At 48.0% G+C, this 12,408-nt stretch overlaps 1 protein-coding gene across 3 annotated transcripts in view; it reads left to right on the top strand.

The window, feature by feature from the left end:
- Window positions 1-12,408, top strand: part of LOC118358815 (trafficking protein particle complex subunit 8-like) — a 69,813-nt gene that overhangs the window by 35,150 nt on the left and 22,255 nt on the right. For all 3 annotated transcript variants that reach the window (XM_052480006.1, XM_035736735.2, XM_052480007.1), the window contains 7 exons: window positions 3,595-3,700; window positions 5,560-5,754; window positions 8,273-8,448; window positions 8,697-8,771; window positions 8,939-9,065; window positions 9,434-9,591; window positions 10,091-10,578. In XM_052480006.1, coding sequence (XP_052335966.1) covers window positions 3,595-3,700; window positions 5,560-5,754; window positions 8,273-8,448; window positions 8,697-8,771; window positions 8,939-9,065; window positions 9,434-9,591; window positions 10,091-10,578 — 1,325 coding nt within the window. The remainder of the gene's footprint in view (window positions 1-3,594; window positions 3,701-5,559; window positions 5,755-8,272; window positions 8,449-8,696; window positions 8,772-8,938; window positions 9,066-9,433; window positions 9,592-10,090; window positions 10,579-12,408) is intronic.

The following is a 12,408-nucleotide window of genomic DNA, read 5'->3' as shown; positions in this document are numbered from 1 at the left end:
GCTCTGGAGAATTTTTATCAAGGATCTCGCTGTACTTTGCTCCGTTCATCTTTCCCTCGATCCTGACTAGTCTCCCAGTCCCTCCCTCTGAAAAACATCCACACAGCATGATGTTGCCACCACTATGCTTCACCGTAGGGATGGTGCCAGGTTTCCTCCAGAAACGGTACCGCGCGGTACGTTTTGGTAATACTCTATACCGCGCGGTACGTTTTGGTAATACTCTATACCCAAATTTAAGTAGGGTTGGAATCCACCCCGCGGTACGTTTTGGTAATACTCTATACCGCACGTACGCGGTTAGAGTATTACTCTAAACCCAAATTTAAGTAGGGTTAGAGTATCCACCAAAACATACCGCGCGGTATAGAGTATTACCAAAACGCACCGCGCGGTATAGAGTATTACCAAAACGCACCGCGCGGTATAGAGTATTACCAAACGCACCAAAAGCGCGGTATAGAGTATTACCAAAACGCACCGCGCGGTATAGAGTATTACCAAAACGTGCCGCGCGGTATAGAGTATTACCAAAACGCACCGCGCGGTATAGAGTATTACCAAAACGTGCCGCGCGGTATAGAGTATTACCAAAACGTACAGCGCGGTATAGAGTATTACCAAAACGTGCCGCGCGGTATGTTTTGGGGGTGGATCCCGTCCAACCCTACTTAAATTTGTGGACCATACTTTATTTATTGGCCCTGACTCTTGACCTTTCCAAAAGTTATTTATACGTCCTCCGAAATTAGATTTGATAAAGAGCAGTTATTTTGGGAACCCATATAATTTATTTCTAACAACTGACCTTCTCACAGCTCTTCTACAGTACTTTTTTTTGTGGGGTTGTTTTGGTATCGAGCATCGTGATACTAACCCTGGTATAACAAAGTCAAAATTCCGGTATCTTGACATTACTCTGTCCCCTGGCCCTCCCAACTAGACTAGAGTGGGGGCATGTTGACTCACTCCTGGGTTTGCTCCAGCCAGTGGGAGCGAATCATTGGCTAGCCTGCTGTCCATCAGGACTCCATTACCCAGAAAGACATGAGGCAGTTATTTAAGATGGAACATGCATCTTAAAAAAACAACTTTCCTTGTATTTTGGTCCTTTTACAAACCTGCAGTATGTACAATAGTAAACTATAGCTTGGTGTCACAATAATGAGTGAAGAGGTGTGGAGTCAGGCGCAGAGAGCAAAGATGTGGGCAAAACAACACGCTTTAATGTCCCGGAAACACAACATGTACAAAGTGAAAACACAAATGAACAGAAATATAAACGGACAGCGTGAAACCCAAAATGCAACAAAATGCACTCAACCAACATAACAGACGAACAAGCCCGCACGAAACAGAAGCGGGCTAAACAGACTATATATACCCTATCCTAACAACCAAACTAGAAACAGGTGCTACCAATTAGACAAAACTAAACGAACACAGAACGGATCGGCGATAGCTAGTAGACCGGCGACGACGACCGCCGAGCGCCACCCGAACAAGAAGGTGAGTCACCTTCGGTAATATTCGTGACACTTGGTCCTTTTACAAACCTGCAGTATGTACAATAGTGTGCTATAGCTTGGTCCTTTTACAAACCTGCAGTATGTACAATATTATGCTATAGCTTGGTCCTTTTACAAACCTGCAGTATGTACAATATTATGCTATAGCTTGGTCCTTTTACAAACCTGCAGTATATACAATATTATGCTATAGCTTGGTCCTTTTACAAACCTGCAGTATGTACAATAGTGTGCTATAGCTTGGTCCTTTTACAAACCTGCAGTATATACAATATTATGCTATAGCTTGGTCCTTTTACAAACCTGCAGTATATACAATATTATGCTATAGCTTGGTCCTTTTACAAACCTGCAGTATATACAATATTATGCTATAGCTTGGACAGTAAATAAATATGGATATGTTGTTTTCTATTATTCGGCAGTGGTAAACAGAGAATACATTTTCTTTCTGCTACAGGACCTCCTATATGTGGTTGCACCCAAACAATGTATGGGCCTAATCATAGAATTGGATACAGTATAGAATCCCTATTAATTCAATAGGTTCTCTGTGGACCTAGTCGTAACCTAGTCCTAATCATAGAATTGGATACAGTATAGAATCCCTATTAATTCAATAGGTTCTCTGTGGACCTGGTCGTAACCTAGTCGTAAAGATTTGTCTTTTAACTTTTGGAATGCATAACTTTTTATTCTGGAATTGACACAACCAGTCATGTTTTCATCGCATTGTCAATCACGTCAAAGTTTTCTTTACTCGGCTACCTGCACACGTTCAATTCACTTGCAATATATTTCCAGCCTCCAAACAGTGGTGAATGGAAAGAGACATCTGTTACACAACACCAAAAACTGTCACGACATTTGGCAATTGTCATTAGGCCAGAATGTATGCATCCATTGCTGTCTGCACGTGTCTCGGTTTTGGCCAAATGTCAATGTTCTCATTGAATCATATTTTGGAGAGTAGCCTATACAAACTTTTTTCTACTCCGTTCGCAAATGTTTCATGCATCTGAAATGCAGAAGTGATAAAGTGGTGTAATAGCCTAGATTTGACTTGACATTTTGCTTTAATTATTGTGATGGGCTCATGTTTTACCGTACGGCATACCCCCAATATTACCGGATGGTACTGCCTTCACCACTAATATTAGAGCTGTTTTCCTAAAGAAGTCACATCCACTTCATATTTTGTTTCCTTGCCGCAATACTGTTGTCGTCCTGGTACTGTGTGTGGGTGTACACTAAATGTATTACAATACTGTTGTCGTCCTGGTACTGTGTGTGGGTGTACACTAAGTGTATTACAATAGTGTTGTCGTCCTGGTACTGTGTGTGGGTGTACACTAAGTGTATTACAATAGTGTTGTCGTCCTGGTACTGTGTGTGGGTGTACACTAAATGTATTACAATACTGTTGTCGTCCTGGTACTGTGTGTGGGTGTACACTAAATGTATTACAATACTGTTGTCGTCCTGGTACTGTGTGTGGGTGTACACTAAGTGTATTACAATAGTGTTGTCGTCCTGGTACTGTGTGTGGGTGTACACTAAGTGTATTACAATAGTGTTGTCGTCCTGGTACTGTGTGTGGGTGTACACTAAGTGTATTACAATAGTGTTGTCGTCCTGGTACTGTGTGTGGGTGTACACTAAGTGTATTACAATAGTGTTGTCGTCCTGGTACTGTGTGTGGGTGTACACTAAGTGTATTACAATAGTGTTGTCGTCCTGGTACTGTGTGTGGGTGTACACTAAGTGTATTGCAATAGTGAATTTGCACGTTTCTTTTGAGTCTGATAGCCGTGTTAAGTTGTGTCAATACGAAAATGTGAATCCTCTAATCTGGCATTTCTTGATTTGTATACTAGACTAATATTTAGAAGTCACATTAACTTGAATAATAATAATGAAATGCCACACAATAGTGTAGTTGTGGAGAAAAGCCACGTGTTTCTTTTGAGTCGTCGTTCCCTCCCACCGTGTACGTTGGCCAATTTCTGTAACCTCATTCCAAGACCGTGTTACGTGTCTCCTTGCTCTCTACCTTTTCCTCCAGAATGTTACGGGGGCATGTGAGGTGGCGCTACCCCAGCTGCCCCTACCCTGCATCAACAGCTCTGCCACCAGGGTCTACTTCGGCCATGAACGTCGCCTGGCAGAGGGTAAGACTGAGACAAACACAAGCACGGCTCTGCTCGCCAATCATACATTTCGTGCTACAAAAAAATTGCAGTGAGACCGAGTGCATTGTGTGTGAATTTAAATGTGCGTGTTGAGACTGTGAAACGAGACGTACGTGTAGTGTTTGCGCACTGCTGCTGAGCGACTATCTTCGTCATTAGAGTGAAACTTTGAATGAATATCAGAGGAGTCAAAGGTTGAGTCCCAAACGGCTCCCTATATAGTGCACATCTTTTGACCAAGTAGGGAATAGGGAGCTGTTTCTGCCAAAGTGTGGCTGCCTGGGCTGAAGAAAGTTCCTGCCGTCCACTGATTACAGCTGCTTCATTTAAACATCCACACAAAACATAATCATTTCAAATCAAAAACCCATTTTCAGCACAACAGGAGGTATTGTCCTGTGGGGTTTGAGACGTGGCATGCAGTTACATACGTGTGTGTCATAAGTGGGGAGTGTTGGTGTTGAGGACTGAAGGTCACATAAACATGAATTTAGATGAGTCATTTATCCCCTGACACGGTCTGTGACAAAAGAGCCACCAGAGATAGTGTGACATTTATGGAAGGTGTGTATGTTTGTATCCCTTTTGCACCAACCAACTCCTATAGACATTTTAATTTAATTTTTTTGCCCAATATGTCCTTGTTCAGTTGTATTATTTCACTATGCATTATATGTGCTACTGCACAGTGCTGGTTTGATCCATAATGAACTGATTGATTGATCAATTAATTGGTTGTGAGTCTTTCACTTTCAGGACGATTTGATACACATCTAGATACATGGGCTCCGATATGATACAGGAACGATATGTTTTAGTTTGAAATGATTTGGTGCGATTCTGAGCTGAGCCATGAGGGAAACTGGGCATCTACCACACTACTATCAGTTAGGGGGGTGGGGCAATGTTTGGTCTTTGTCCCCTCCCCACTTTTGATCTGAAATCACAATCAGCCATGAATTAGTCATTTTTGTAGATTTAAAGTGTAATTTATCAATATTTATATTTTTAAATTAGCTATGACATATCCGAAGTTCTGCTATATATTTATCAAATATATGTACTTTCACCGTCTCATAATCTTAATAGTTTTGACGGACTCTGAGCTCTTCTGCTGCCCCAATTTTTTTTTTTTTTTTTTTGGGGAATGTGAGCCTTAATTTTTTTGGGGGAATGTGAGCCCCAATTTTTTTTGGGGAGCCCCAATTTGTTTTTGGGGGAATGTGAGCCCCAATTTTTTTTGGCTCCAATTTTTTTGGGGGGAATGTGAGCCCCAATTTTTTGGGGGGGGGGAATGTGAGCCCCAATTTTTTTGGGGGGGGGAATGTGAGCCCCAATTTTTTTGGGGGAATGTGAGCCCCAATTTTTTGGGGGGAATGTGAGCCCCAATTTTTTTGGGGGTGTGAGCCCCAATTTTGGGGGGGATGTGAGCCTACCTAGCCAGAAGTTTTCTCTGGCAGTAGCATTGGCTACTTTCATTCCGGTAAAACACCATTTTCAACGGCGCAGTTGATAAATGTAACCTAGTAAATTTACAGTGGTTGTCACTCAACTTATAAAGCAGCTTTGCGCAAGCCAGTTTACAAACGTATCAGATCAGGAATAGGCCTTCCTCATTGGTCAGCATGCAAATCTGAAATTTGAGAAAAAAACTTTTTTTGTGATTTGGCGATTTTGGAACGTTTTATTCTATTTCCTGACCAGTGCATGCTACATTTGGATCGGTTTGTGGTCCAATTGACCAATGCACTCGTATCTTAAACATTTGAACCAGGGACTGATGCATATCGGCTAATCATTACTTCCCTAATTGATTGTGATATTGATTTATTAATCAGGTGAGAAGCAGGCAGCCACCCACGTGTCCTTGGACCAGGAGTTTGACCGGGACCTAGCTGCCATGTGGCAGGACCTCGAGGAACAGGTGGTTGCCGCCGCAAAACGTGGGGTCGTTCCGCCAACGTTTCAATCCACCCAGTGCTGCCTGAACAGTCAGACGGACAACCTCCGCTTCCCGCTTGCTGTTGTGGAGGGTAACTACACTAGCACTTCCTGTCTCTCATCCCTTCTCCTTTTAGCACAGCTTTCTTTTCTTATCCCACTCCCTCATCTCTCTCTCTTCTCTCTCTCTTCTATTCAACTATGTCTGATGGCTTGATAGTTAGCCCACTCACACAACCCTTCACCTACAACCACATGCAGGTTATAAATAGTATTGAATTCACAATCCTCACACGGTGCCTTTCGGAAAGTAATCAGACACCTAGACTTTTAGCACATTTTTTTCCCTCATCAGTCTACTACACACAATACCCCATAATGACAAAGCAAAAACAGTTTTCTGTAATTTTTTGCAAATGTACACTATCGTTTCAAAAGTTTGGTATCATTTAGAAATGTTCTTATTTTTTTTTAAAGAAAAGCACATTTTTTGGTCCATTAAATTTATCAGAAATACAGTGTAGACAATGTTGTAAATGACTTGTAGCTGGAAACGGCTGATTTTTAATGGAATATCTACAGAGGCCCATTGTCAGCAACCATCACTCCTGTGTTCCTATGGCAAGTTGTGTTAGCTAATCCAAGTTTATCATTTTAAAAGGCTAATTGATCGTTAGAAAACCCTTTTGCAATTATGCTAGCACAGCTGTTGTTCTGATTAAAGAAGCAATAGAACTGGCCTTATTTAGACTAGTTGAGTATCTGGAGCATCAGCATTTGTGGGTTCAATTACAGGCTCAAGATGGCCAGAAACAAAGACCTTTCTTCAGAAACTCGTCAGTCTATTCTTGTTCTGAGAAATGAAGGGAGGCCTGGTACACATCTGAGCAAGAAGACAAGTATATTGGATGTCTAGTTTGAGAAACAAATGCCTCAAGTCCTCAACTGGCAGCTTCATTAAATAGTACCTGCAAAACACAAGTCTCAAAGTCAGCTGTGAAGATGCAACTCCAGCACTCCGGTCTCTAACCTCAAAAAATTACAAAAAACCTGTGTTCCTTTTGCCATGATGGGGTATATTGTGTAGATTGACAATTTTAGTAACTTAATGCATTTTAGAAGTTGTGTTTTCTCTGTTCTCATCCTGCTCCCTTCCTCTCGTCTCTTCCTTTCGCCGCTACTTTGCAATCCCTTTCGCTACTACCTCCCTCTCTCTGCCTCTCGTCGCTCGCTCGATGTCACTCGCTCGGCCCGGCGCCGCCCTGCCCCTCGTCGCTCCCTGCCGCCCTGCCCCTCGTCGCTCCCTGCCGCCCTGCCCCTCGCCTCCCTGCCGCCCTGCCCCTCGTCGCTCCCTGCCGCCCTGCCCCTCGTCGCTCCCTGCCGCCCTGCCCCTCGTCGCTCCCTGCCGCCCTGCCCCTCGTCGCTCCCTGCCGCCCTGCCCCTCGTCGCTCCCTGCCGCCCTGCCCCTCGTCGCTCCCTGCCGCCCTGCCCCTCGTCGCTCCCTGCCGCCCTGCCCCTCGTCGCTCCCTGCCGCCCTGCCCCTTGTCGCTCCCTGCCGCCCTGCCCCTCCCTGCCGCCCTGCCCCTTGCGCTCCCTGCCGCCCTGCCCCTCGTCGCTCCCTGCCGCCCTGCCCCTCCCTGCCGCCCTGCCCCTCCTCCCTGCCGCCCTGCCCCTCGTCGCTCCCTGCCGCCCCTGCCCCTCGTCGCTCCCTGCCGCCCTGCCCCTCGTCGCTCCCTGCCGCCCTGCCCCTCGTCGCTCCCTGCCGCCCTGCCCCTCGTCGCTCCCTGCCGCCCTCCCTGCCGCCCTGCCCCCTGCCCCTCGTCGCTCCCTGCCGCCCTGCCCCTCGTCGCTCCCTGCCGCCCTGCCCCTCGTCGCTCCCTGCCGCCCTGCCCCTCGTCGCTCCCTGCCGCCCTCCCTGCCGCCCCCTGCCCCCCTGCCCCTTCGCCCGCCCCCCGCCCCTCGCGCCCTACTCCCCTCGCCCTACCCGCCCCTCGCGGCTCACTCTACCCGCTCGCCCTCTACCCGCCCCTCGCGGCTCGCCCTACCGCCCCCTACTCGCCCTCGCGGCTCGCCCTACCCGCCCCCTCGCGCCCCTCGCCCTACTCGCCCTACCCGCCCTCGCTCGCCCTACCCGCCCCTCGCGGCTCGCCCTACCCCGCGGCTCGCCCTACCCGCCCCTCGCGGCTCGCCCTACCCGCGGCTCGCCCTACCCGCCCCTCGCGGCCCGCCCCGCGGCTCGCCCTACCCGCCCTCGCGGCCCGCCCTACCCGCCCCCCGCGGCCCGCCCTACCCGCCCCTCGCGGCCCGCCCTACCCCCCTCGCGGCTCGCCCTACCCGCCCCTCGCCTCGCCCTACCCGCCCCTCGCCCTACCCGCCGCTCGCCCTACTCGCCCTACTCGCCGCCGCCCTACCCGCGGCTCGCCCTACCCGCCCCTCGCTCGCCCTACCCGCCCCTCGCGGCTCGCCCTATCCGCCCTACCCACTCCTCCCGCCCCTCGCCGCTCGCCCTACTCGCCGCTCGCCCTACCTGCCCCTCGCCACTCGCTCTACCCGCCCCTCGGCGCTCGCTCTACCCACTCCTCGTCGCTCTCTCTCTCTCTCTCCCTCTAGAACCCATCATAGTTGAGGTGGTGTTCCGGAACCCTCTAAAGGTTCCTCTGGTTCTCTCTGACCTCTCGCTGCTCTGGAAGTTTACACTCAAAGACTTCAATCGACCGCAACCGCAGGAAGACTCGGTCGGGGATGCTGTGCCCATCAGCAACGAGAAGGAGGCCAGCGTTCCCAGGGTAAGAGTGTGTGTTACCTTTGGTCTTTGAGTCTACAGTGCTGTAAGACCAGGGTCGTATTCATAAGTACACATTGTAGCAAAAATAAAAATACCTTTTTCTTATTGAATAAGTCCCTCACAATTTGTTTTTCTTTCGTTTGGTGCCTGTTGAATATGACCCAACTATTCTTCAATCAGCTCGTCATATCTGCAAATGTTGTCAGCCGGCTCATTTAACCTCTACTTTTACAATCCCTCTTGCTGCAGACTTCACAGAAAGATGATGTCATTGCCACAGAAGTCATCCCAGAGTTCTACCTGAGCCCTGAGGAGACTAAATTGGTAAGCTGCCTTTTTATGATTCTCTAGTTCTCTCTTCTTGCTGTGTTTCCTCTCTCGCCCTAATTTTCTGACTTTTCTCAATGTTCGACCCACAGTCTCTTCTTTTTCTTCTTAAAGGTCTCTATCAATTTCTTCTCTGTCTGATTCCTCTCTGTCTCCTCCCTCAGGCTCGTCTGAAGCTGCTGCCCCACCAGACAGGTCAGCTCAACATCCTGGGTCTAGTCTATAATCTGGCCTCCACCTCCTCTACTGGAGACACTACTATCAACAGCACCGCAGCCTCACAGACCGATGGTAACATACACATGGTCATGCAGTCACACACGCACAGTGAAACCAGTACTATAATTAAGCAATAAGGCCCAAGGGTGTGTGGTATATTGCCAATATACCATGGCTAAGAGCTGTACTTAGCACAGCTTACACGGAGTGCCTGGATACAGACCTTAGCTGTGGTATATTGGCCGTATACCAGAAACCCCCAAGGTGCCTTATTGCTATTATAAACTGGTTACAAACATAACTAGACCAGTAAATAGTAATTTTCTTAGCTGTGCTAAGTATACCACGGCGTTCAACCAATCAGAATTCAGGGCTTGAACCACCTGGTTTATAATCCTGTTTTGGTCCTTCTCACCTGACTGTTGCGATCCTCTCAACAGGTCCCTCAGCGGCAGAGGGGACATCAGTTCGTGGTCGACAGGACCTAGAGATCCAGGGGCCGCGGTTGAACCAGACCAAAGAGGAGAAGACCTCAGTCAGCCACGGTCCTGACCGACGTCTTGACCCCACAATCACCCCTCCCATGCCCCTGCTAGAGGTATTCACTCAATTCCACCCGTAGCCCCTTGATCTCTAGGTCCCTACTCACTGGACACTTCTGTAGATCTGAGAGGATTGGATTGGTGGAAGTAATTCTTAGATTCACAGGAATGGCTAGGGGGTGAATGTTTGATTCAGGGCTCGTCCTTTATCCTCTGCCCTCTTTCCCTGTATGACTGATGGTTTCATACCAGCGATGTGAATTGGTTTATGGTAGATTTCATCTACCATTTCTCCCATCTACTTTTTCAATTTCTGCAATGTATTACCATTTAGATTGAACTGGGCAGTATATGAGTAATTATGGGATGGATTCAGACTAGTCTATATTCAAATGACTGGCAGCCAATTCCCTCCCTATCACTGCTTTATATATCTGCCAATCTCCTGAGAAGGGCTGTTACATTGTAACTGGTCACACACTAACTAACCTCTCTCTGTCCCCATTTCTCTATCACTATCCCACCCCTCTTCCTCGCTCTCCCATTCCCCCCCAGGTATTCTTCCTCCAGTTCCCTACTGCCCTGCTATGTGGTGAGATCAGGAAGGCTTACGTGGAGTTCTGTAACATGAGTCGCGTTACCCTGTGTGGCCTGCGGGTGGCGTCCACGCACCCAGACTTCTTTACCTTTGGAAGCTCCTCCTTAGCCACACCTCTCACCCCCCTCAGCCCCACCTCTTTTGAAAACTGCTCCGCCTACAAGACCCTGGCCACACCCCCTGGCGCCACGCCCGGGTCTGTTGCTGCGGTGACACTGGTTTCAGAGGGGGACTTTGGGTCAGGGACAGGGTTGAGGGGTGGAGGAGTGTCCGGTGCGGGTACGGGGGGTAAAGGGATAACGGAGATCCCTCTAGGAGAGGGGACACTAAAGCCTGGAGAATCTACCCAGCTGCCCATGTGGCTGAGAGGACCGGACCAGGAAGGAGTCCACGAGATCCACTTCCTGTTCTACTACGAGAGCGCCGAGAAGGGAGGCAAGATCAGGTAGGATATTCACTACACAAGCCAAGATCAGGTATGGGGGCGACGCACCATTGGCCTAGCGTCGGCCGGGTTAGGGAGGGTTTGGCCGGTAGGGAATTCCTTGTCTCCCCGCGCACCAGCGACTCCTGTGGCGGGCCGAGCGCAGTGCACGCTAACCAAGGTTGCCAGGTGCACGGTGTTTCCTCCGGCACATTGGTGCGGCTGGCTTCCCGGGTTGGATGGCGCTGTGTTAAGAAGCAGTGCGGCTTGGTTGGGTTGTCTATCGGAGGACGCATGACTTTCAACCTTCGTACGGGAGTTGTAGCGATGAGACAAGATAGTAGCTACTAAACAATTGGATACCACGAAAATTGGGGAGAAAAAGGGGTAAAATAAATAAAAGTTTTAAAAAGAACAAAGTATGATACGCACTGCGTACTGAAAGCCACATTAGACCAGCCATTGAAGCAGGGGAGTGAATCCAAGAGCAACTTTTCATAATCTGATAGGGCAGAGTGATTAGAGGAGAGAAGCCTCTTACTCAATGCACATTAGGCCTACACCAGCCATCCAGAAATGGGAGAGAGCTGCCTGTTAATCAGGTAGAAGAGGTGTGACCTTGGGGAAGCTGCCTGATGCAAGACATGAAACTAGAAACTCTCATTATAAAAAAAAAATGTATAAAAATGGAATGGAGCTGATAGAATCCACAAAAAAAAAGCAGCCTACGTTTGAAGTCTTCACACAAGACTACACAAGTTAAGACCAGGTGGAGGAAGAGAAGACTGGTATTCACTCATTAGTCAATACACATCACACAAGCCAAATAGTGTAACACGAAAGCCCTAAGGGGAGAAAGTAGCTTTTTATATTCAGGTAGGGGAGAGTTGTGTTCACTAATACACAAACCAAGGAGTGGAACATGAGAGATTTCTCGTGTCTCTTCTCCAATTGTATTAAATGATAAAATATGATTTAAGTAAGTTTTGATTTCAGTGGTAATTTTGAGTCTCTTTTATTAAGCATGACTACAGCCTAGTGCTTCAAGTTGAATGAAATGTTTTAATTTCACATTTTAGAGCAAATATTCTGTTAGAGTGGTGGGTGTAATCAAGCAGTAGAAAACTTACGATGAGTCCTGGCCAAACTTAAGCACTGCCTGAAGCATATTAGGTATCATTTCAATACCGGTGTGTATTTCTTAAGTCTCCTAGTTATCCTGAATGTACACCTGCATATGTCAGTCTTGCTTTAAAATCAGTGTTCACTGCTTGTAGTCAGACGTCCTTGTCTTGTCGTGACCCATGTGTACATATTTTGTATATTTTAAACCTCAATTACATTTCAACAACCCGCCTCACCCAATGTGGTACGGATCTGCTATTTTCTATGCTTTAGAACCGGAACCCCCAACAGAAGCTAGCCAGCTAACTAGCTAGTAGTCAGTTAGCCACTGCTAGCGGTCATCAGCTAACCTTAGCCCGGTCAACTCCTGCCAGTCTGCACAGCGAGATTCAACCCCGAGCACACTGGACTGCTTTTTCTCCACCACATCTCCATGTCTCCGGTTTCCTACCGCAAGCTCTGAATCTTTTCACCTGGATCATCGTAGCTAGCTATCTGAGTGGCTACTCCTGGCTAACGTCTCTGTCTCGAAGCAAGCACCAGTTAGCCTGGAACTAGCCTCGTACTAGAACCATCTCCCGGCTAGCTGAAGAGGTCCATCAGCCACTACTTGGGCTACCATACCTATTTTGCCAATTGGCCTGGACCCCCTTTACTGCCGACACAGAGCCCCGCTGATCCATCACGACTGGTTTACCGACAAAATCCACCCGAGGGGGTTTCAAC

Source organism: Oncorhynchus keta, chromosome 26 (genome assembly GCF_023373465.1).
Source record: "Oncorhynchus keta strain PuntledgeMale-10-30-2019 chromosome 26, Oket_V2, whole genome shotgun sequence".
Lineage (NCBI taxonomy): Eukaryota > Metazoa > Chordata > Actinopteri > Salmoniformes > Salmonidae > Oncorhynchus > Oncorhynchus keta.
Note: the sequence above shows the minus strand (reverse complement) of the source record. Positions and strands in the feature narration are given on the sequence as shown.